The sequence below is a fragment of the Oncorhynchus tshawytscha genome, linkage group LG24 (genome assembly GCF_018296145.1).
Source record: "Oncorhynchus tshawytscha isolate Ot180627B linkage group LG24, Otsh_v2.0, whole genome shotgun sequence".
In the NCBI taxonomy this organism is placed as follows: domain Eukaryota; kingdom Metazoa; phylum Chordata; class Actinopteri; order Salmoniformes; family Salmonidae; genus Oncorhynchus; species Oncorhynchus tshawytscha.
This window is the reverse complement of record NC_056452.1, coordinates 6,859,508-6,884,060: the sequence shown is the minus strand read 5'-3', so window position 1 is coordinate 6,884,060 and position 24,553 is coordinate 6,859,508. Positions and strand designations below refer to the sequence as shown.

The 24,553-nt window shown below is 41.4% G+C and overlaps 1 protein-coding gene across 22 annotated transcripts in view; it reads left to right on the top strand.

Moving 5' to 3' along the window:
* Positions 1–24,553, top strand: part of mapta (microtubule-associated protein tau a) — a 47,762-nt gene that overhangs the window by 12,536 nt on the left and 10,673 nt on the right. For 5 of the 22 annotated variants that reach the window (XM_024387017.2, XM_024387014.2, XM_024387023.2 and 2 more), the window contains exons 2-12: positions 4,394–4,576; positions 7,538–7,666; positions 8,090–8,197; positions 9,233–9,256; positions 11,374–11,411; positions 11,619–11,747; positions 21,212–21,275; positions 21,369–21,386; positions 21,542–21,798; positions 22,076–22,168; positions 22,497–22,589. In XM_024387017.2, coding sequence (XP_024242785.1) covers positions 4,411–4,576; positions 7,538–7,666; positions 8,090–8,197; positions 9,233–9,256; positions 11,374–11,411; positions 11,619–11,747; positions 21,212–21,275; positions 21,369–21,386; positions 21,542–21,798; positions 22,076–22,168; positions 22,497–22,589 — 1,119 coding nt within the window. In that variant the 5' untranslated portion in view covers positions 4,394–4,410. The other 17 variants (XM_024387022.2, XM_042305249.1, XM_024387020.2 and 14 more) reach the window with 16 other exon arrangements.

Genomic DNA, 24,553 nt, shown 5'->3' with positions numbered 1-24,553 from the left:
AGTTGGCTACTAATACATGGAACTTGCCAGTATATTAACTATATGCTATCTAAATAACTACATTTATTGACTTGATTATTCACGTCATTCTTAGCTTAGCTAAGTGGTATAGTCATTGTGCGTTGTCAATGGACATTGTTAATGAAGTCATAAGATGTCTACCTAGTCATTTGTTATGCTAACACGCTTGCAACAGCATCAACTTTTGGGAGACAGTCGAAACGCTAGTACACTCACCTGAAAGGATACTGTTCGATTACAGTATACTAAAAACTAATACTGAACTAATATTATATTGTATGTAGTATATACTCATTTAGTATGCAGTATACAGTATGTTATGGGTATTAGAACATAGCTAGCATTTTCCACCGCCATCAACAAAACTCCAAATGATGGAATTTCTTGTGGAAGATTGGTGTCGGATTCCTCTATTAGAGTTCCAGACACTTGTAGAATCTATGCCAATGTGCACTGAAGCTGTTCTGTCTTGTGGTGGTCCAACACCCTATTAAGACATTCTATTTATTACTTTTTAGTTATACTTTTTATTGCCTCACACCCATCACTTTACTTATACATGTACATATTTCAATACATATTTCATTTATAATTCAATTGTACATTGCCACACATACTAACGAGATCACTGTCCATCCAGCATGGACATTTGCACCCCAGTTAAGGGTTCCTAATCTAGGGTGCTCTGAGGGCTTGATTCCCTGGTCTGGTGGGTACTATGGCCTACTATGGTACGACTTCTCATTTGTGCTATATATGAGGACCAGGATTGTGTTTGTTTAAACAGTCAAGGACAGAAGATATGCTGGTGCACCCAGTGAAGGTCAGGTGTTCAGGCCAAGCAGCCCACACCAACCCAGTATCACATATTATTGTGAAATAGACACAAATTGCTTATTGGAAATGAGTGACAGGCACACCAAAAAAATATTTTTTTTTAGTGTGCAGTATATGATTTTTTAGACAGTGCATTTCAATCACAGATAAAGACAGTAGGTTACTTAAGACAGAAACAATAGGTGGGAGGTTGGGCAGGGGGAATGGGTTGGCGTGTAACGCGAATAACGCAAATGTCTAGCAACCCAAAGGTTGTGTGTTTGACTCTCATCACGGACAACTTTAAAATGTTTGCTAGTTAGCTACATTGCAACTACTTAGCATGTTAGCTAACCCTTTTCCTAACCTGAATCCTTTAACCTAACTCCCAAACTTAACCCTTTTATCTACTTAGGTAGCATTTTAGCTAACTATAACCCCTAACCTTAACCCCCAACCCTAACCTTAACCCGTAGCCTAGCTAACATGAGCCACCGAGCTAGCTTAGCTAAGATTAGACACAACAAATTGGAATTTGTGTAATGTACACAAATGCGTTATGATGAAAGACGTTATGATAAAAACCATCTAATACACATCACGAATTTCGAAGAAGTAATTTGTGTCTATTTCACAATAGGCTGTGATAGTGTGTTGGCCCACACACAGTAGGTTATATTGGGAAGAAGGGTAGTCCATCTAGGCCTGATAATGCCTGAGTGTAACGATTCTCCTCTTCGTCTGAGGAAGAGTATTCAAGATACGTGGTACGTGTCCATGTTAAATTTATTACAACTATTACAAAAATAACAAACGTGAAACAACGAAAATCGAAACAGTCCTGCAAGGTGACACAACACAAAACAGGAAACAACTACCCACAAACAAAGGTGGGAACAGGCTACCTGAGTATGGTTCTCAATCAGAGACAACAATTGACAGCTGCCTCTGATTGGGAACCATACCAGGCCAACACATAGAAGTACAAAACCTAGAACAAAAGCTAGAATGCCCACCCCAACTCACGCCCTGACCAAACAAAATAGAGACATAAAAAAGGAACTTAGGTCAGGACGTGACACCTAGAAGCCGGTGTTTGGAGGATATATTGGAATGGGTGTTGTCTCGGGCCGGCAAACCGTGCCAATATATCCTTCAAACACCGGCTTCGAGGACATTATCACTTTTATACAGTGGGTTACCAAAATATTCAAATAATGATAGAAATAGTTTAATTAAAACATTTATTTAGATGAATTTATTCATACTGTTTCATCCTTCCACAAGATAGTCCTGACACAAATCTAGGGTTGCTACCCAAGCCGGCTGGCCACAGACGCAACCCAGTCGTTAAGTATTTTTTGTTCTGTATGGATGTGACCCAATCGTTCTGGCTGGTAATGTTCTTATCTCTTGCTTGCTAGATAGCCAACTACAGCTAACTTACAGTCAGGTCAAACAGTGCAGCCAGAATAACAGCAATGTAGCTGCATTTGCATTAGTTTATTAAGCTGTTTTCTAGTAAAATGTATTTGGATACGTTCATAAGAATGAGCTACTGATGCGCGATTTCACCTAGCATAGAAAATGTGCGCTCTTGTCAGGACACTGTTGTTCAGAGGAGCTAGCCAACAACACAGCTAACACAATCACTTCAAACTTTCACACCTGCACCCAATCCCCCTCTCTCGGCGCCAGGATGCCCATCATTACACACACCTGTCACCATCATTACGCACATCAGCCCTCAATGGACTTACCTGAATTCCCTCACATTTTGATTGCCTTCCCTATATCTGTCTGTTCCTCTGTTTCATCCCCGTGTCAGCATTATTGTCATTTTGTTTTCCCTGTCCAGACGCTGTCTGTGTTCTGTTTCATGTCCGTTGTTCCATTAAATGTTCACTCCCTGTACTTGCTTCTCGTCTCCCAGAGTCGGTCCTTACACAAACTGAAGCTGTAAAGACTGCATACTAGCTGCATTTTGTTTTTCATTTTGCCTGTTTTTTATTTCTTTGTATATGTCCATAGAAATGATGCTGATTCATGATTTTGAACTGTCTGAGAAGAGCTGCCTGCCTGTGTGTGTCGTCCCGACTCCCGAAACCTACACGTTCATTACAATAGGACCGCTGGGGATCGAATTTCAATATTGAAACAATGTTGCAAATGAGAGAGAGACCACAAGTTTTATTCAAATCTCCGCTATTGAATACCAATTCCTAGTATAAAATAAATGGGAGATAATGTCTAGATGCTTTTTACAGTGGAGATCAAGTTTATATATTGTCTGACTGGGCTGATGTGACAACCAGTGGATTGCGCAGTGAGAGAACAGAGTAAATAGGCATTTCAAGTCATAGCTTTAGCCGGTGGTAAATTGTGGAATAGACACCAGCTGGAATGCGGTTTTAACCAATCAGTGTCCAGGATTAGACCCACCCGTTGTATAATTATCAATGGTCCTCATAATTTTACCCCCAGCTATTTTGTGAATTCACATTCGCAATCGTGTTTAGTAATGACTTGATGCCGGAATTCAGACAATAAATACGCTTTTTATCATCACTTACGTTTTATATTTTGTGGTTCTTATGTGTGTGTGTGCACGTGCATGTCAGCTAGTGTGTGTGTGTGCTTGTGGTCAGGGTATCAAAAGGCAATGTGCGTGGTGTGTGAGAGAGAGGGAAAGATGAAAAAGCCGATAGAAATAGAAAAAACGCTGACGTAACCATAGGCTTTGATTTAATCTGATACAGTATGTAATCCTCATTTTATGAGATTTGAAGCCGTGGAGAGAGCATGTCCTCACACACTGGTCTCTAAATCCTTGATAGTTGATACACATCTTAATTACATATTTCGAAAGATGTTACTGGAAAACAATAATAAAGCAACAAATTGGCTAAAACCTCAAGCTTGACTGTTGAGTGGCTTTTCACTTCTGTTAGGTCACAAGTATAAGCGCAGTGTCCGTCTGATTGAGGTTAAGTGAATCTTAAGGAGGAAAACACAGAGGTAGTCTCTGGTTGTTTATGGAAGTGCGAGTTATCACAGTTAGGACACAACGCACATGGGCACAGGGGACTATTTTCGTCTCGTAACTCTACACCAGGTACCCATGTTAAGAATATAAATAACCTGATTTTCTTAGGCACAGTGTCTGTTTACGTTGAGCCGCTGCTGGCTGACTGGCTTATGTCAGGCGGAAGAGACTCTTCAACTTTCAAAGGTTGTTCATTGAATTACTTGGCAAATTCTCAGGACCAGGTACTGGCAAGTTCCTTTGCATCCTTGATTATCTCTATTGGATTCCGATAGTCACCTGTATCTCTCAGAAGAATAGGCTCTCCAATGCAACACAATTTGACTTGATCCACCTTGAGTGAAATTGACATTCTCTGGTGAGCTCAAAAGTGGAGGTTCGTAAAAGTGGATAGCGCTAAAACGATGACGTCATATCTGAATTCCGATATTTTTATGTGCCTTTGCCACTGGCGCGTTTACATTTTCTGGGTAACATATATTTGGCACTTTCTTCTGCTCTTTTGTATAGCCTGAACCTGACTTGCTATGGATCAACACCAGGACTATATGAACAACGCCCCTAACACCTACAGCTACAACTCCGGGGACACCATGAGCGCTTCCTTAGCCGGCATGACCATCAACGACCTGCATCACCAGGAGAATGGGGTCCAGCTGGGGCACAGGAGCCCAGGGGAAGGCCCCATGAAAGGTCAGCTATTATATCTATCAGCCTGTAAAATAGGCTGCTAAACTAGCACAGACCGTCAAAGCACACGCTTGCTCAATTAACCTCCAGATAGAAACAGAGGGATGTTTTATTGAGGGTATAGCTACTGCGGGGCCCAAAATAGCTTTAGAGGATGGGTGTGTAAAGGAGCTTGAAGGGTAAAAGAATGTCTTCATTAAAACTGCACGAGCCAGAAAAGTGTGATCAGGGGTTACTTATTGTAGTCAGGAAGAACACAACAAATGACTTCATTTACACAGCTTATTTTTATAGCTTTATATAAGTAAACGGATTGGATCTGTGTGGGCGTAGTGGGCAGAGGGTAGCTTTGTAGTCAACAAGCATTATGCTAGCCACAAAAACGTGTCCAAGACTGCCAAATCTAGATGAATGTCTTGAATGATGGCCTTTTTTTCTCTCTCTAAAGTCACATGCCATTTCTTAGTCAAAATTCTCTGCAATGAACGGGCCAAGAGGCTGAGGCTTTCTGATTGTTCTATTTTTTAATCACTTTACATAAAGCAAACAAGGCATGCTTGACTGGGCCTTCAGTCCCCAGATTGCAGCTGCACTCTCCCGCTCTCCTACTCTGCAATACAGGGATCTGGGTCAGGGACCTCAGAACGCTCCCTGCGCCTCCGTCCACCACCACTGTTACCAATTCATCCCGTAAACAATCAAGCTTTCAGGACAGTACATAGATCCTTAACCTTTTGTAAAGGCACATTATTAATCAAATGGGTAGTCAATGGAAGGCTAAGACTAGGGAAGGAATGAGGAGATACAGTACAGTAGGGAAAGCCTTGGCAACAGGGAGGTTTGCCCCATGGCGTTGATGGCATATTGCATTGCCTTCAGAAAGTAATCTTACAAAGTGGGATTAATATGGATTTAATTGTAAAAAAAAAAAAAAAATTGTCAACGATTTACACAAAATACTCTAATGTCAAAGTCGAAGACAAATTGTAATATTGGTAAAAAAAAAAGAAAAGAAAAACACTAATATACTGTATCTTGATTAGATACGTATTCAACCCCCTGAGTCAATACATGTTAGAATCACTTTTGGCAGCGATTACAGCTCTGAGTCTTTCTGGGTAAGTCTCTAAGAGCTTTGCACACCAGTATAGTACAATATTTGCACATTATTCTTTTAAGAATTCTTCAAGCTCTGTTAGTTGTTGATCACTTGTAAGACAGCCATTTTCTAGTTTTGTTATAGCTTTTCAAGCCAATTTAAGTCAAAACTGCAACTAGGCTACTCAGGAACATTCAATGTTGTCTTGGTAAGCAACTCCAGGGTATATTTGGCCTTGAGTTTAGGTTAATGCCCTGCTTGTTTTGGAACATTTTTTATTCTGTACAGGCTTCCTTTTTTTTCATACACAGGCTTCCTTTTTTAAACCAATCTACCAATAGGTGTCCTTCTTTGTGAGGCATTGGAAAACCTACATGATCTTTGTGGTTGAATCTGTTTGAAATTCACTGCTCGACTGAGGGACCTTCCAGATAATTGTATGTGTGGGGTACAGAGAGTCCATCAAAAACCATGTTAAACACTATTATCGCACACAGAGTGAGTCCATGCAATTTATTATGTGACTTGTTAAGCTCATTTTGACTCCTAAATTTATTTAGGCATGCCATAACAAAGGGGTTAAATACTTATTGACTCAAAACATTTCAGCTTTTCATTTTTATTTAATTTATAAAAATGTTGAAAAACATAATTCTACTTTGACATCATGGGGTAATTGTGTTTAGGCCAGTGACAAAAAATCTAACACAACAAAATGTGGAAAAGGTTAATTAGTGTGAATACTTTCTGAAGGCACTTTATCTAGAAAGGAGAGAAGAGCACAGTAGCTGTACTAGCAGACTACAGGCGGGGTCACCAACCTCTCACAATGGGGGTTGGCTGTTGTGTTGCATGCAACGAGCGCAACAACAATGATGATAACCTTCTCTTTTTATTCCTGCTGTGCCCCCCAAAATGGCTGCTCTGCCCAAGTAGTACGTAGTCTAGCTTTCCCCAGTTTACAGCCCTCACTAGTGCACTCGTTCTCCCCCTTCGTCCTTCCCCTAGCCACTCGGACGAGCAGGAATCTACACCGCTTTGAGTCAGGTTCCTACACAGGGCTTAACAGTACTTGCACCGACTGTACGGCACATAGTGAGTACACTCTACTAACTAGTAGTTACGGGAGACCACTGTGATTTGTTTGTAGTCATCTAGCGTAGATACTAAATATTGACTTCCCAACGGAGTCAAGCGTGTTTTGTGTAGTTTAGTGGTAGATGAGACCATGTCATTGGCAATTAGTGATAATTCTTACTGGTTAAAGAGATGGTTTTCACACTTTCAGCAATTTCCATTTCATTGCCAGACTGACTACTGCTAACTTAAATAATTGTCACTTATTTTTTATGCTGAAATATGTTGGCAATTGATTGTTTGATGATGTAACAAGCTAAAGGAACAGGCGCCATTCTCTGAAAGGGGAATTAAAGAGCTGGTCAACGGGTGCAACATTAAGCCTGGATTTAGGGACTAAACATTACAATAATACCCAATGGCTGGGTTTAAATGTTGAAATAAAGGTATTTTGGATTTAATTTCACAGCGTTTGTTGACATTCACTACTTCCATAACCAGTGTTTGATGTGCGGAAAATGTGGATGAGGTTTTTCAGTACTACACACCATATGCACTTGGGGCCAGGGCCATAGATAGATGACTGCTTGGCTTGGGGCCATCTACTAATGACGTGTCTATGCAGTTGTGTTCACTAGGCACCAAACAGACTGAAACAGCACAGGCTACATGCACATGTCAAATATGAAACAGTAATTTAACATTTTCCCTTTCATAACCTTTTCCTACGGTGTGTCCTTCTGAACACGGCCCAGGTTTCTAACCTAAAGCTTGCCTTTCTCTCCCAGTGGAGCCTGAGGAAGCCACACTAGAGGACAGAGCGGCTGAACCACAGTCTGAGCTCTCTGAACTGGAGAGCAACACCTGTGATGAGGAGGTGCAACTTAGCGCCTCTGGTGAGGAGGAGGTGCAACCTGGTATGCACCACCACCACTGCACCTTGCATTCAGCTTTAATACCAATGTATTTAATACCAATGTACTTTAATCCTTCACTATGTGCAGTACGTGTTTCTATGCAGGATACCATTTTAATATAACTAAACTATTCATTTGTATCATTTTAATATTGCTAAACTATTCATTTGTTTCAGAGCCATAACCCCAAAAAAAGCTTTTTCTTGGTTTGCAGACTTTATTTTCCTTTACAAATGTCGGACAAACTATATGACTAACCTTTGCTTTCTTCTCAGTTTGATTGATTGTGTCTGGCTATTGTGTTTTAGATTTTCGCTTCTGATCAACTGTCATAATAAAGCAGAATGTTATTTATTAATAATCCATAACATGACCAACCAGGTCTTCTGACCTAAAGTGTGCATTTCTCTCCCACTGAGGAAGCCAGACCAAAGCACAGGTTGACTGAACCACAGTCTGAGATTTCTGAACTGGAGAGCATCTGTGATGAGGAGGTGCACCTTTGCACCTTTGGGGAGGAGGTGCAACTTGGTATGCACCCACCACCAGAACCACCACGGTCTTTTGCATTAAACTTTTCTAACGTTGTTATTTTATATTAATCGCTGGTTCTGCCCCTCTTTTGTACGTAACATGATTATGTTATGTACTGTATCAGCTTAATATTGTTTTAACTATTTGTTGGTTTCAGAGCCACAACCTGAAGAGAGTTAGTGTTTTGGTCGGCTTTTGTTAATGCTTACTTTAATGTCATTTCTGGGTTAACCTTTTTTTCCCTTTTATGAATCACTCTTAAAAATTATCTTAATACTTGCTTCTCTCGTTAATTTCCCCCAGTGCATTTGGTTTTGTGTGTGTGGTCAAGTTTGCAGCAGACAAATCACAAAGCATAACTTTTTCCCTGGTCCATACACAATACCATAGCAACAGTATCTCAACTAGAATTACTGTCAGCAGTGGGATCAAAACACACGCCTCCATTCTGAAACCAGATGGAAACCGGATATGTTACACATAGCATTATGGGTATTGGGTATTGTAGTACACTGCACACCATGTTACATGTTACATAGCCCAAGAGAAAAGGGAAACAGCAGGTTGAAAGGACCCTGTGATATGTTAGAACAGATCAGGAGCCTTCAGATATGGAGGATGCCACACTAATGGAGAACACAGTTGCTGTGCTGCCAGAAGGAAAATCAGGCTAGGTGTCATGTTGGACCATGATTTTTCAATGAAAACAGTGTGTCCGGCTCAGCATCTCCCACGTCTAGCAATACCTATAACCACCCCCACACACAGCTGGATTTAGATATGGATTGTTTAATCAAATGACTTTGTTTTGATGTATGTGAAAAAGGCAGAGGGAAAGATGAGTTGCTGTGGCTTTTGTGCATTACCCAAAAAACGGTATGCATGGTTTCAAGTATTCTAGGCTGCTCTGCTTTCTTTGCAGTTGCGTGGTTCTTTTGGATGTTATGCACTGTAGCATGTAATGTGTTTGACAAGACCTAATAGTTGGATCCTCTTTTTGTTTCTCTGCACTGCCTCACCGTGTTTGAACAGCAACTGGAGGAACAGCCTCAACAGGTATTTTAGTCGATCACACTGTGGACAATGTTTGCTAACACTTTGGATATATCTTAGGTAAAGTCCAGATCACTATTTTATGATATTAGCCATAGCTGCTGCAATATTATTGGTGCCATACTACTAAATATAATACGGTAATATAAACTGCTGTGATACATGTTTAAAAGAATATGATGGTTGTTTAAAAGTTCTCAGCATAATTAGACGTATTTTTTTAAAGGCATATTTTGGAATGAAATATTCAGTGTGTATCACAGCATATCATCCCAGCACATCTCACAGTTATGTTTACATTGGTCTCATAGTCATCTGTTGTCAATCTTTGATCCAGTTGTGAAGCATTTTGTCCATCTTTACATCATGAATGTTAATGTAAGTTGTTATGTGCATTTTATAAAGCCATCCATTCTATCCATTCTGCACTTTTCATAGCCGCTGGACAGACGCAGAGAGCGTCCTGTGACTTCTTTCACGACACCATTATAAACACAAAAACATTTATTTTTTGGTACTTTTCTGTGGTGTTCTCCAAATCATGACTATGTAGTTCACTGTCAAATTAATTTCTCTTTTCTTCTCAAATAAAATTTTAACGGGGAGACGGAAACGAGTGGAGTAAATTCACAATTAAATCTGCCTTTCAAAAAAACTAGAGGAACCTGGTGTGGGAATCCTCAGTGGATTTGTGTTGGCGCCGCCTAATGGATCGGAAGCTGCTGAAGACACAGAGATTGGGGCAGGACTTGGCTTCAAGACCTTGGGAGCTTTCTGTTCTCTGGACTCTGAAGCTGCAGACTCAGAGGGGGCACAGGGGGGAGGGGACTTTGGGAAGAAGTTGAGTAACTCTTTATGGACCTCTGGAGACCATACCCAGGGGTCAGAGGGGAGAGGGGACCTCCCATCCGCCAGGGGGGTCAGTCCAGATTCTCAGAGAGCGGTCAGTCTTGATGCACCTGAGTGCTCCTCTGGGCAGAGCGATCCGCTGGGCACCTCTTTAGTCCGCAGCACAGCCTTTGAGGACCTCACCTCTGTTGAAGAGAATAGATTGTGGGTAGATGAAGACCAGGGTCTAAGGATTTCAAAAGAAGCCAAAAAACAAGGACTGGCTTTCGATTATGCCGAGTCTCTCCAACAGGCTGCTGCTGCTTCTAATACTGGATCTAAGGAGTTTGTGCCAGGAAGCCCTGATTCCTTTCCGGTTCACAGTCTATCCTCTTCCCACTTTTTTCTGGAAAACTCTGTACCAGTGGACAGAAGCCCCAGACATTATTCAGAACATCTCCAGGAGGTACATGACGCTGTCTCATCAGCTTTAAAGGACACTGCCCATTTTGATGTGGACAACCGGCTGGAGCGACAAATAGAGCCACAGGTCAATGGAAACACGGTGTCTTCTGATAGTGACAAACATTTGACAACAGTACTATCTCACATAGGTGTAATTAACCCTGTTTTAGAATTAGAAGGAGCAAGCTATATGTCCATACCTGATTTCGTCGAGGATCCCAAGACGAGAGATGTTGTACAGTCCACCAAGACCACAAACGAACTCCAGAAAACTCCCCAAAGTTCTCCCGCAAGAAAGTCATTGGTCCCGGTTGCTATATACAAAGGTCTGTTTGCAGTTCTATTCACCAAATCCCAAACTAAATCTTCTTCAGTTAATTTCATCCTCTTTATTTTACCAAAGAGCTACCGTATGCTATGCAGCATTCGCTCCCCTGAAAATGCGCTATGGAACTTCACGTTTGGCTGAGGATAAGCTTGTCGTCCTCCCTTCCCCTTGTTTTTGTTTCCTCCTGTCTGTCTTGTTCTTTCTGCTGGCCTTGCAGACCCAAAAATCCACTACGGTTTACGGATCTCACAAATGCTTTGAGTGTTTCCAGTCAACAAGTCCTGTGTGTTACAGTCACTATGCATGTTTTTGAGAGTTCCACATCTTTGTGATTGTCTTTCATTTGGTCTCCACTTCCCTATGCACACATACATACAAAGAAACATGTCAATGGCCTCTCGAAGTTTGTTCACTCGGTGAGCTAAAAAAAAGGGCAATGGATATTTTTGTCTGAAGGGTCCAATATGCTAAATGTCTGTTTCCCCTTTTTCTTCCACAGCTCAAGCAAAGATTGAAAACGACAATGCTGATAAGAAGGTAGGCAACGTATCCCATAGCAGTACACATGGACAATGCTACAAATTTCTTCTTAATTTGTCATTGAAAACTTATTTGAAATCATATTTCCTTATCAGTATGAACCTTTAACTCATGTGAATCCATGCCTGTTTCATGACATTTCTTCATTTACTTTCAAGGTATTCAAACATTTTTTTTACACTCATTGCTTCCAATCATACAAAGACAACCAAAACTGCCACCAAAGCTAGACCCACATCTGGCCTTAAAAGACCTTCCCCAGTCAACAGAACCAGAAATGGGCCCACCTCATTACCCACTAGAGCCAGCAGTGTAGGGGCCAGGCAGTCCCGTGTAAGTATGGCACAAGCCTGCACACGGCTGAGAGTGGTACAACCCATGCACCCCTGCATACGGCTGATAGTGGTGCAGGCCAGACCTTACCGCCGCCTAACAAACAGCATTTTTCCCCTGTTCATTAACTGATGCCAACACTCACTAACTCCCAGTCTTGCCTTTTTTCGATTGTAACCCCTTATGATTGTAAGGGTGTGTTTGAAGGTTTTCAAAATATACATTAGATTAAATGGGGCCCACACTCTGGATTGCTCAATTCTTAATAGGTGCAATTGTATTGGTATTTGCTAAACATAAATACATCATTCATAGTTAAAGGTCGAAGAAAAAACATGTTTTTCCATGATATCATTGATAGTACAGTTGAAGTCGGATGTTTACATACACCTTAGCCAAATACATTTAAACTCAGTTTTTCACAATTCCTGACATTTAATCCAAGTAAAAATTCCTTGTCTTAGGTCAGTTAGGATCACCACTTTATTTTAAGAATGTGAATTGTCAGAATAATAGTACAGATAATGATTTATTTCAGCTTTTAATTATTTCATCACATTCCTAGTGGGATAGCATCGCCTTTAAATTGTTTAACTTGGGTCAAACGTTTCGGGTAGCCTTCCACAAGTTTCTCACAACAAGTTGGGTGAATTTTGGCCCATTCCTCCTGACAGAGCTGATGAAACTGAGTCAGGTTTGTAGGCCTCCTTGCTTGTACACGCTTTTTCAGTTCTGCCCACAAATGTTCTATTGGATTGAGGTCAGGGCTTTGTGATGGCCACTCCAATACCTTGACTTTGTTGTCCTTAAGCCATTTTACCACAACTTTGGAAGTATGCTTGGAGTCATTGTCCATTTGGAAGACCCATTTGCGACCAAGCTTTAACTTCCTGACTGATGTCTTGAGATGCTGCTTCCATATATCCACATAATTTTCCTTTCTTCATGATGCCATCTATTTTGTGAAATGCACCAGTCCCTCCTGCAGTAACCCCCGGGATTCACGGTTGGGACGGTGTTCTTCGGCTTGTAAGTCTTCCCCTTTTTCCACCAAATATAACAATGGTCATTATGGACAAACAGTTCTATTTTTGTTTAATCAAACCAGAGGACATTTCTTCAAAAAGTACGATCTTTGTCCCCATTTGCAGTTGCAAACCGTAGTCTGGCTTTTTTATGGCAGTTTGGGAGCAGTGGCTTTTTCCTTGCTGAGCGGCCTTTCAGGTTATGTCGATATAAGACTTGTTTTACTATGGATATAGATACTTTTGTACCTGTTTCCTCCAGCATCTTCCCAAGGTCCCTTGATGTTGTTCTGGGATTGATTTGCACTTTTTGCACCAAAGTACGTTCATCTCTAGGAGACAGAATGCGTCTCCTTCCTGAGCGGTATGACGGCTGCGTGGTCCCATGGTGTTTATACTTGCGTACTATTGTTTGTACAGATGAACGTGGTACCTTCAGGCGTTTGGAAATTGCTCCCAAGGATGAACCAGACTTGTGGAGGTCTACAATTGTTTTTCTGAGGTGTTGGCTGATTGTCAAGCAAAGAGGCACTGAGTATTAAGAGTATTAAGGTAGGCCTTGAAATACATCCTCCAATTGACTCAAATTATGTCAATTAGCCTATCAGAGGCTTCTAAAGCCATTACATAATTTTCTGGAATTTTCCAAGCTGTTTAAATGCACAGTTAACCTAGTGTATGTAAACTTCCGACTTCAACTGTACATGTGTGTGTGTGTGTGTGTGTGTGTGTGGTGCATATGTGTTTGTCCATGTGTGTGCGTGCCTGTGTCAATGTGTCCACTTCCTGTCCTTGATCTCAACCTGTCTCTCTGGGACCTGCAGCTCTCACTGTAGAGTAGATTGGAGAGGGAGGTTACTCCTTTTTATTTTTTAAATATATTTTTTTACAATAGTTCAATCTGATGTATAGACAGGGGTGAAAGTAGATTAGTATTTTACATTTCTTTCATGTAATTTCTTACCGGTACAGGACACCCAAGTGCGCTCATGCCTTTTTTTTCAATACTACAAAAATTACAGGGGAGCTTACTCTGCTGACACTGTCACGGATTCCCCCAGTACTGTTGCTCATTCCGTGCACCAGTTCCAGTGCACCAGTTCCAGAGGTCTACTTTGCCGGCTGAACTGTCTCATTACGCACACCTGATTCCTATTCCCCTGATTAGTAATTGTATATATATGTGCCCTCTGTTCACCATTGTCTTGTTGGTTATTGTTCCCATGTCTGTTGGTCTGTGAGTACCTGTGCTTTGTTATTTTGGTTTTCGTGCTGCATGTATTGTGCACTTGTTATCACGGCTCTCACCCCATGTATTGTTGTGCATTTGTTATTACTGGTCTCGCCCCGTGTAGTGGATTGCGGGTCTCGTTCCGTGTAGTGGATTGCGGGTCTCGTTCCGTGTATTTAGTCAAGGTTTTACTTCGCTCTTTTGTTTGGGTTACATCCCTCTGTTTTTGTATACGTGTTTGTTTTGGGCTTCGTACCCGTGCCTTTTCATGGCATGTTGTATATTTTGGGTGGAGTATTAAACCCCCCCTATTACAAATTCCTGCGCCTGTCTCCAATCATTTATACAACATGACAGAATAACCAACCCTAAATGGAGACAGTGGGAATGGCCCATCTGACCACGCTGCAACTAGCCCGTCCCATGCGCCTGTCTCCAATCATTTATACAACATGACAGAATAACCACCCCCTAAATGGAGATAGTGGGAATGGCCCGTCTGACCACGCTGCAACTAGCCTGTCCCATGCGCCTGTCTCCAATCATTTATACAATGTGACAGACTGTCAAACAGATCAATAAAATGATGTCTGATCCATATAATCGGCCTACGAGAAGGGGGAGACATAAATGCAATATGAAGTCCATCTAACCTGGAGGAGGAAATGATTGTCCAAAAACAAACAAGTGGCACTGACCTAATGATAAACAGTGAATATGCATACTCACTGCTGTTCTCCTCTGGTGCAAATAGGCTACTGTTCGCTCAATTAAGTAAAGAATTTTAATTTTGAACTAAAAAACAGATTTGAGTCTTTTCATTGTCATCCCTTTACAGCAATAGACTTTTGCTTTCCGAAGTTTTTCGAGTTTTTCTGTGATTGTATTTTTAAATATTGCAATATGCCTGGCCTGGATGGGTCTCGCTGCTAGTCACTGACAGTCGCGACTTAACAATCATCTATTTGGTATTTGCAGTGCGCGCTGCTCAAATTGCAGACTGTAGGCTATGCGGTTTAAAACAGAAGCTAATGATCCTCTGTGGCCAAATAATGCTTTCTGGTGGAGTAGCCTATTTCAAACGGTATGTATTTCTGTATAGACGGGAGTAAGTTAACTAGGCTATATAATCTTGGCAATTGAATTCAATTTACTTTAGGGACACGCTGCCTATGCCTTTTCATGTGGCATAAACACAACCAGTCATGTATTCATCTGATTGTCAAACAATCACTTAGCAAAGGAGCTCCTGTAGGCCACCTACACTCATTCGCTCACTCAAAATTATTTCAGCATCCAAACCTCAAACATGCGCTGTGCTCCCGCAATTTGATGAATGAAAATAGACATCTGTTACAAAACACCTACGTGTAATGACATTCTGGCATTGTCATTAGGCCTACACTTGTAGCCTGAATTGATGCATCCACAGTTGTCCACGTGCGCCTCGATCTCTGCCATTCATCTCCGCCTTGTCTGCATGCTAGTCTCGGCCACTCATCTCTGCCTTGACAAAATGTAAGTGTTCTCAAACCACAATGCAATTTGGAGAGTATACCACCCGGTTTCCAGTCAATCTGCTAATTTGTCATGTGGCTGACATGCTGTAATGGTGTAATAGCCATGAGTTTTTTTGGCCACGTTGTATTAATTGTGGTAGGCTCACGTTTTACCGCCGTATCCCGGCTATTTATTTTACCGGATCGCTGTACCAGACCCTGCTGCCTTACTTCCATGTTCAATCTCAATGTCAATCACGTTATTGGAGCTACTAGCCACAGCGTCGTCAGACTGCATCGGGATGGGTGTATATGAAGGATCAGAACCCTGAATGGACCTTTGGTCCTGGTTAAAGTTCTGACTAGTGATCCGGTCCTGGTTGGATCCACGGACAGACATCCTTAAGTTTGAAGCCGTACAGAAGGACCAGTAGAATGAGGAGAATGATGATGACAACTCAGTCCGAACATCTCTTATGCACTCTGGACATACTTTAGTAGTACCAACTTTGCTAACGGCCATCAGGTCCTAATGGCCTGGTACTCAGGGCTCTATTGTCCCTCTAACCATTTTGACATCAATGGAAATGCTATCGAAAATAACATCAAACACACCATCAAAACATCATGCATTTAAAACTCACCTCAATGTGATAATCATTTTGAAGAAAGAAGTTCATCAGCAGGTTGATACTGAGTAAAACGTGGTCGTTCTGGATGTTTCAAAGCCTAATACCCTGACTACACCGCTCGCGTCACGTGCGTGAACATTGCAAAATACATTTAGGAATCTGTTATTCAATTATTGCACCCACACTGCTCGTGTTAACGAGCGTCTGCGTTGCCAAGGGCTAAAGTAGAAGTCATTCCTATTTCTGATGCAGATCGCGCTGCAAGTCCTGCCTCTCCCATCTCCTCATTGGTTTATAGAAGCAGGTACCCACGTGCCATCTCCTCATTGGTTATACCCACATCGGTGATTGAAAGATGAACTGTTGTGGTAATACTGTGAAAGTTTAGATGCCAATCACCATATAAGTTCAACAATGAAAACGCCTGGAAGGAGGAGAGATGACTAGAAACGATTCGGTTGACCTTTTTTATGTGTGGATTTATTGTCGGAGTAGAGGACCTTGTGCATTTCAGGTAAAATAACAACCTAATGTTTATATCCCAGGACAAATTAGCTAGCAAAAGCAAGCTAGCTAAATAGGACAAATTAGCTAGCAAGTGCAAGCTAACTAGCTAAATTGCCATAAATGTTAAATGCTTTTCGACCTGTCCCCAAATTAATGTCATTGGTTCAGAGTTTGTTTTGATATTTTAACCTGCGTGTCGTGATCGCATTTGGTGTAGGGGGACAAAATAAATTCATGCACGATGGCGCACGCTCGCAGCCAGTTTGGGTTCCGTGTAGTAACTAAATGGACAGCGCTTTCTAAGGTGATGATTAATTCAAAACACTCATACGCATGTCAGAGCTTATGCATAGGGTTATGAGCCCAAGCCCGAACCACCCATGGCATAGCATAAAACAAATCTGCTTTAAGATGTCTTTGGTACATAATTAGTCTAGCCCATACTCCAAAATGAAACAAATTTGAGTATTGAGTGTGGACTGTATTATTATGCATACTGGATGGACTGGTTACCTTATACTACGCTCCAAAATGTCTATCCCCTAGTCTCTGAGAAAGTATAGCCCTAGGTGATGCTGTTGGTTAATTGATTGTGCAGAGCGGCTATCAGTAAGCCTACAATTTTAGTGCATTTTTATTCGATTTTGAATAGCCTAGTATATTTTATATTTTCATAATTAATTGGTTACACATTACCTTCACCTATACAGAATATCTCACCACCATGTTTCCATCTCCTCTCTCCTTTATTCCTTTCTTGGGCACACAGAGGGGCTGTCAACAGTTTAGTGAAATATGTTTCATTGCGAAAACATGTTACTCTTGATGTTCTCGAACAGATTTCACTTGGTTTCCCAAATTAAGCACTGGGTAGCTGCAGGAACAGGCTTGGAGAGCCCATTGCCTGAAGTGAAATAAGTGTTCTTATGTGTATATTTCTCAGCAGCTCATATTAAGCACAGCTCCCTATAAAACTGAAGTAGCCTACCCCGCATCATTAAAAAATATGTTTTCATTTCTAAGACATTGTAAGGTTTGTATCATTCACAACTAAAGTTGCCAAATAACTCTAAATCTAGCGTATAGGATCTGTTTCAAATTACACCCAACATAATATGTACACTCGCTCCAGAATGGGAAAAATATCCTTTCTATATTCTTCTCACTATTAAACGATATAATATCAAATAATGGCACGGGACTTATAAGCATAGCTTGTCAGCTAAATGAACATGCCTACAGCCTATGACATGGTGCATTGCCAGATAACATACAGTAGGCCAACTCATATTCTGAAATACATTTTCTTCAAATCATAATGTTTATTTAGACCTGACTAAAATAAATAATGGATTTGTTGTGATTGTATATTGAATTGATTTATTATACTTTTTTAAATGAAGATGTTGCAACGGTGCATCAGCAGCTTGTGTGGAGGCCTGGTGATGCTAAATATGTTTATGTTAATTAACTGTCATTTACCATGAGACCGGCAGTCTTTTGCATGACAATAATCGGCTGAAAAATTGTTGATACAGTTGTTGGTTACCCAGCTAGCTAATTTTAGCCATATTAGCATTGCTATGAAATCCGTGAAAACACAAAACAAGACATGTTATCCAAGAACAAGATGAAACTAGCTGAAACTAGTCACATACGATTCCCCACATTGCAGTTTCTTGCCATTGTTGGTACCCATCTGGCCATCCAGAATCACAACAACTCACAGACTTTTGCCCCGTTGAAGCGTGCGCATAGGTTTCGTGACGTTGTCAGCTAACCCACATATACCTTTTACACTTCCAGTATGAGTCTCCTCCTCCCTGTATGTCACATTTTAGAGGGACAGTCTGTTGAATATCTGTAGCCAGTTATGATGCAGGGTGAGAACAGTCTTGAGTGTGTCCAGAGTAGAAGTGTATGCTCACTAAGAGTAGCAGAGTGAAGTGTGTTCCTTCTTGCCATGCCAGTGAGTAACTCGTTAGCCCACGTTAACGACTTCCTGTATACTGAAACTCTGATCCATGCCTCAATCAATCACAACACGGCCATTTCCGAGAAACAAGCCCTTGCACAGTTTCACTGTAACACCTTCAGTACTATGAATTATGTATACAAGGCTGCAGTGATGGTGTATAACCAACTACTATGGGGGTTGTCATCTGTTACAGATACTGTACATTGTGGATGGTAGTTAGCTGAAGCAAGCTTAGTGTCGCGCTATGAATGTCTGAGGCCGATGCTCTTTGTCGGTATTGAAAGCCACTTGAATGATACTGCACTTATGCATTGAGGCTATATAATCTTGGCATGCATTTTTCCATGTTTAAAGGACTGCAATTGACCCCTAAAATGAAGCTTGTTTTAAGGCTCTCAATGCACGCTCAGCATGCAGTCTAGATTAATGGCCACATTTCGGGTAGCTAGTGCTCTTAAATCGTATCCAGATTGACAGAAGGGTGAGGGTTATATGAGGGTTATATTCATAATAACTTATCTAAATACACTTGGAGTAGCATTAGCTACGGGCTCCCGAGTGCAGCAGCGGTCTAAGGCACTACATCTCAATGCTAGAGGCATCGCTACAGACCCTGGTTAGATTCCGGGCTGTATCACAACCGGACGTGATTAGGAGTCCCATAGGGTAGTGCAATTGGCCCGGCGTCGTCCGGGTGAGGGTTTGGCCGGGGTAGGCCGTCATTGTAAATAAGAATTTGTTTTTAACTGATTTGCCTAGTTAAATAAAGGTAAAATAAAAAAATTGCTACATTGTCAATAGGCAATGCAATCTAGGTAACTACAGTGCCTTGCGAAAGTATTCGGCCCCCTTGAACTTTGCGACCTTTTGCCACATTTCAGGCTTCAAACATAAAGATATAAAACTGTATTTTTTTGTGAAGAATCAACAACAAGTGGGACACAATCATGAAGTGGAACGACATTTATTGGATATTTCAAACTTTTTTAACAAATCAAAAACTGAAATTGGGCGTGCAAAATTATTCAGCCCCCTTAAGTTAATACTTTGTAGCGCCACCTTTTGCTGCGATTACAGCTGTAAGTCGCTTGGGGTATGTCTCTATCAGTTTTGCACATCGAGAGACTGAAATTTTTTCCCATTCCTCCTTGCAAAACAGCTCGAGGTCAGTGAGGTTGGATGGAGAGCATTTGTGAACAGCAGTTTTCAGTTCTTTCCACAGATTCTCGATTGGATTCAGGTCTGGACTTTGACTTGGCCATTCTAACACCTGGATATGTTTATTTTTTAACCATTCCATTGTAGATTTTGCTTTATGTTTTGGATCATTGTCTTGTTGGAAGACAAATATCCGTCCCAGTCTCAGGTCATTTGCAGACTCCATCAGGTTTTCTTCCAGAGGTGTCCTGTATTTGGCTCAATCCATCTTCCCATCAATTTTAACCATCTTCCCTGTCCCTGCTGAAGAAAAGCAGGCCCAAACCATGATGCTGCCACCACCATGTTTGACAGTGGGGATGGTGTGTTCAGGGCTGTGTTGCTTTTACGCCAAACATAATGTTTTGCATTGTTGCCAAAAAGTTCAATTTTGGTTTCATCTGACCAGAGCACCTTCTTCCACATGTTTGGTGTGTCTCCCAGGTGGCTTGTGGCAAACTTTAAACAACACTTTTTATGGATATCTTTAAGAAATGGCTTTCTTCTTGCCACTCTTCCATAAAGGCCAGATTTGTGCAATATACGACTGATTGTTGTCCTATGGACAGAGTCTCCCACCTCAGCTGTAGATCTCTGCAGTTCATCCAGAGTGATCATGGGCCTCTTGGCTGCATCTCTGATCAGTCTTCTCCTTGTATGAGCTGAAAGTTTAGAGGGACGGCCAGGTCTTGGTAGATTTGCAGTGGTCTGATACTCCTTCCATTTCAATATTATCGCTTGCACAGTGCTCCTTGGGATGTTTAAAGCTTGGGAAATCTTTTTGTATCCAAATCCAGCTTTAAACTTCTTCACAACAGTATCTCGGACCTGCCTGGTGTGTTCCTTGTTCTTCATGATGCTCTCTGCGCTTTTAACGGACCTCTGAGACTATCACAGTGCAGGTGCATTTATACGGAGACTTGACTACACACAGGTGGATTGTATTTATCATCATTAGTCATTTAGGTCAACATTGGATCATTCAGAGATCCTCACTGAACTTCTGGAGAGAGTTTGCTGCACTGAAAGTAAAGGGGCTGAATCATTTTGCACGCCCAATTTTTCAGTTTTTGATTTGTTAAAATTTTTGGAAATATCCAATAAATGTCGTTCCACTTCATGATTGTGTCCCACTTGTTGTTGATTCTTCACAAAAAAATACAGTTTTATATCTTTATGTTTGAAGCCTGAAATGTGGCAAAAGGTCGCAAAGTTCAAGGGGGCCGAATACTTTCGCAAGGCACTGTAGCTAGAAACAAATGTATAATTTCATATTCGGAAAAATACAATATCAAGAGTGCTGATGGATCAACCAGTCAATCAAGAGCATGTTGGTTGATAATTTGTCACTAATGTCCTTTTCAACCCTTTGTTTATTTTTCTGGGGATGTAAAGACTTTGGGTGGTGCTAGGCCACAGGCCCCCGGAACCAAGATTCCCGCCAAAACCCCAGCTCCAGGTATGTAGCTAGCTAGCCTGCAATGTGCAGCACAACAAGCATTATTGACAAACCTCTTATGCCTAATGTATGCTGTTTATTTTTGTGATACAGCAATCGGCAAGAACAAAGGTAAATCGAAACATTTATTAATTTTATTGAACCCATTAGTTCAATCAGGACTAGCCTTCAGTTGTTTCTTTGTACGATCTTTCACTGGCCTTGCAATAACTGTACATTTACGGTCTTCAAAAAGGTTCACTGTACCCTTTCAATACTCTCTAAAGACAACACCAGTGGACAGAGCAGCCCTGGTACTCCCAAGTCTCCCTCCAGCAAGACTCTTCCTGGAAAGCCCTTGGCTGTGGCCACAAACCAGGTGAAAAAGGTTGCGGTGGTGCGCACCCCACCCAAGTCTCCTGGCTCTCTCAAGAGCCGCGCCCCTGCACCCCTCACCGCAGCGGCACCCTTGCCGGACCTGAAGAACGTCAGGTCCAAAATCGGCTCCACAGACAACATCAAGCACCAGCCTGGAGGAGGAAGGGTAAGTTCGGGCTCTATTTGGTGTTACTACATGGCAATGTGCCTCACACAACCTTGATATTCCATTCCTCTCATCCACTGTCTCTTCATCTGCTTTAGTGTTTTACACAGGGATGGAAGCTCTCACTCCGATGACGAACTGTTGCGTGGCTAGTCGTTGTTGTTTTGAGAGATTTTTTTTATCCGTCTCAGACAGCTCACTTGAATTAGTGTAGAGTCCTCTGCTTTGAATCCCTTGAAGGATAACAGTCTCTTCCCCTACCTCTGCACTTTTCCAGGTACAAATAATTGAAAAGAAGATCGACTTAAGCAATGTGCAGTCTAAGTGTGGCTCCAAAGACAATATCAAACATACACCCGGAGGTGGCAATGTGAGTAACTAAGGGATGAACTCAACACCTGAGTCTTGAGTCTCTCTACAGTTATGATCATCGAAGCAACCTTTTTAAAAATTGGAAATGTCCTACCCCATCTTTGCTGGCTCTCATGTCATTCCTCATCACAAGCTTAATTATCATAGGTGCACAAACTCTACAATGTACTCCTTTAAAGGATTAAGTGAGTCAAAATGTCTGCCCTATGCTTTCATCCCTACAAGCGGTCAGATTCTCCCTTTCTTTTGGTATGGTCCTCATCTGCAGCCTCGCTGCATTTGACTACTCAAGGCTAATACTCCTTTTCCTTTATTTCTACTTTCAGGTCCAAATCCTCGAGAAGAAGTTGGACGTAAGCAATGTCCAGGCTCGTTGTGGATCCAAAGCCAACCTGAATCACACTCCTGGAGGAGGCAGGGTGAGTATCGAAACCTTATTCACAAACCTGATCGTTTCTGTTCCATCACTTCCCCGTCTTTTTGACCCTGTGGGAATCATGATAAAAGAGAGGAGAATAGTGCAACAATCAAATAAGCGAACATCTCCCAATAACAAGCAATGCCCTGTAGTATCATTAGCAGGCAGCCGCTACTTAGGGGTCTATAAATATTTTATAACTTGTTAAAGGGCGTCATGAAAGCTTCTGTGGATACTTTATATTGACTATTAAAAGTGTTAATGATGGACAACATTTTTTAAACAATTTTATTTGTTGACAGGTACCATTATCTAGCGTGCACAATTTTGCACATAATGTTTTGATTTAATTTTCTGGTTGAAAAGACATTATAATAACCAGATTGCATCCAATTGGTTTCTGTTATAACCAGGTACAGTAAAGGTGTCTTTTTCATGAGATCAATACCTCATGGGAAAGACATCTTGTTTGGTTGTTATCTGGTCAGATTACAATCAGAAAAATAAATATTTTTCTGGTTGCCGAACATTTGTTAAAACGTCCTTATACAACAAGTATACAAATTAAAGACATAATAAAATGTCAAATCAACCAGTTGTGCCCATTGGGTAGGTCATTCATGAGAACAGATTTCACTACCTCAGTCTTCCACTCCTGCCTTGCTGCATTGGATTACTCCTTTATCTTTCAATGCAAGCCTACTAGAAAGTGCGTGCCCCCCAGGCGTAGAGGGAAGCAAAAGTAATTCCACTACCTAAGAATAGTAAAGCCCCCTTTACTGGCTCAAATAGCCGACCAATCAGCCTGTTACCAACCCTTAGTAAATTTTGGGGGAAAATTGTTTGGCCAGATACAATGCTATTTCACAGTAAATAAATTGACAACAAATGTTCAGCATGCTTATAGTGAAGGACATTCAACACGCACAGCACTTTCACAAAGCGTATGTGTAATGGCTTTTCACCGCCTGCTATATTGTGGATAAAGAGTTACCTGTCTAACAGAACACAGTTCTTTTAAAGGAAGCCTCTCCAACATAATCCAGGTAGAATCAGGAATTACCCAGGGCAGCTGTCTAGGCCCATTACTTTTTAAAATCTTTACTAATGACATGCCACTGGCTTTGAGTAAGTGTCACTAGTGCCACTGGTGTCTATGTATGCAGATGAAACAACACTACATGTCAGCTACTACAGCAACTGAAATGACTGCAACACTTAACAAAGAGTTGCAGTTAGTCCTCAATTTTTCTAAAACTAAAAGCATTGTTTTTGAGACAAATCATTCCCTAAACCTCAACTAAATTTTGTAATAAATGTGGAAATTGAGCAAGTTGAGGTGACTAAACTGCTTGGAGTAACCCTGGATTGTAAACTTTTATGGTCAAAACATATTGTTACAACAGTTGCTAAGATGGGGAGAAGTATGTCAATAATAAAGCACTCCTCTACCTTAACAGCCCTATCACCAAGGCAGGTCCTGCAGGCCCTAGTTTTGTCGCACCTGGATACTGTTCAGTCGTGTGGTCAGGTGCCACAAGAAGGGACTTAAGAAAATTGCAATTGGTTCCGAACAGGGTAGCACGGCTGGCCCTTGGATGTACACAGAGAGCTAATATTAATAATATATTTTTTAACTAGGCAAGTCCGTTAAGAACAAATTCTTATTTTCAATGACTGCCTAGGAACAGTGGGTCAACTGCCTTGTTCAGGGGCAGAACGACAGATTTTTACCTTGGGAATTCAATCTTGCAACCTTTCAGTTACTAGTTCAACACTCTATCCACTCGGCTACCTGCTGCCCGAAATATGCATGTCAATCTCTCCTGGCTCAAAGTGGAGGAGAGATTGACTTCATCACTACTTGTATTTATGAGAGGTATTGACATGTTGAACTAATGGTGCACAGCTCGGACACCCATGCATACCCCATAAGACATGCCACGAGGTCTCTTCACAGTCCCC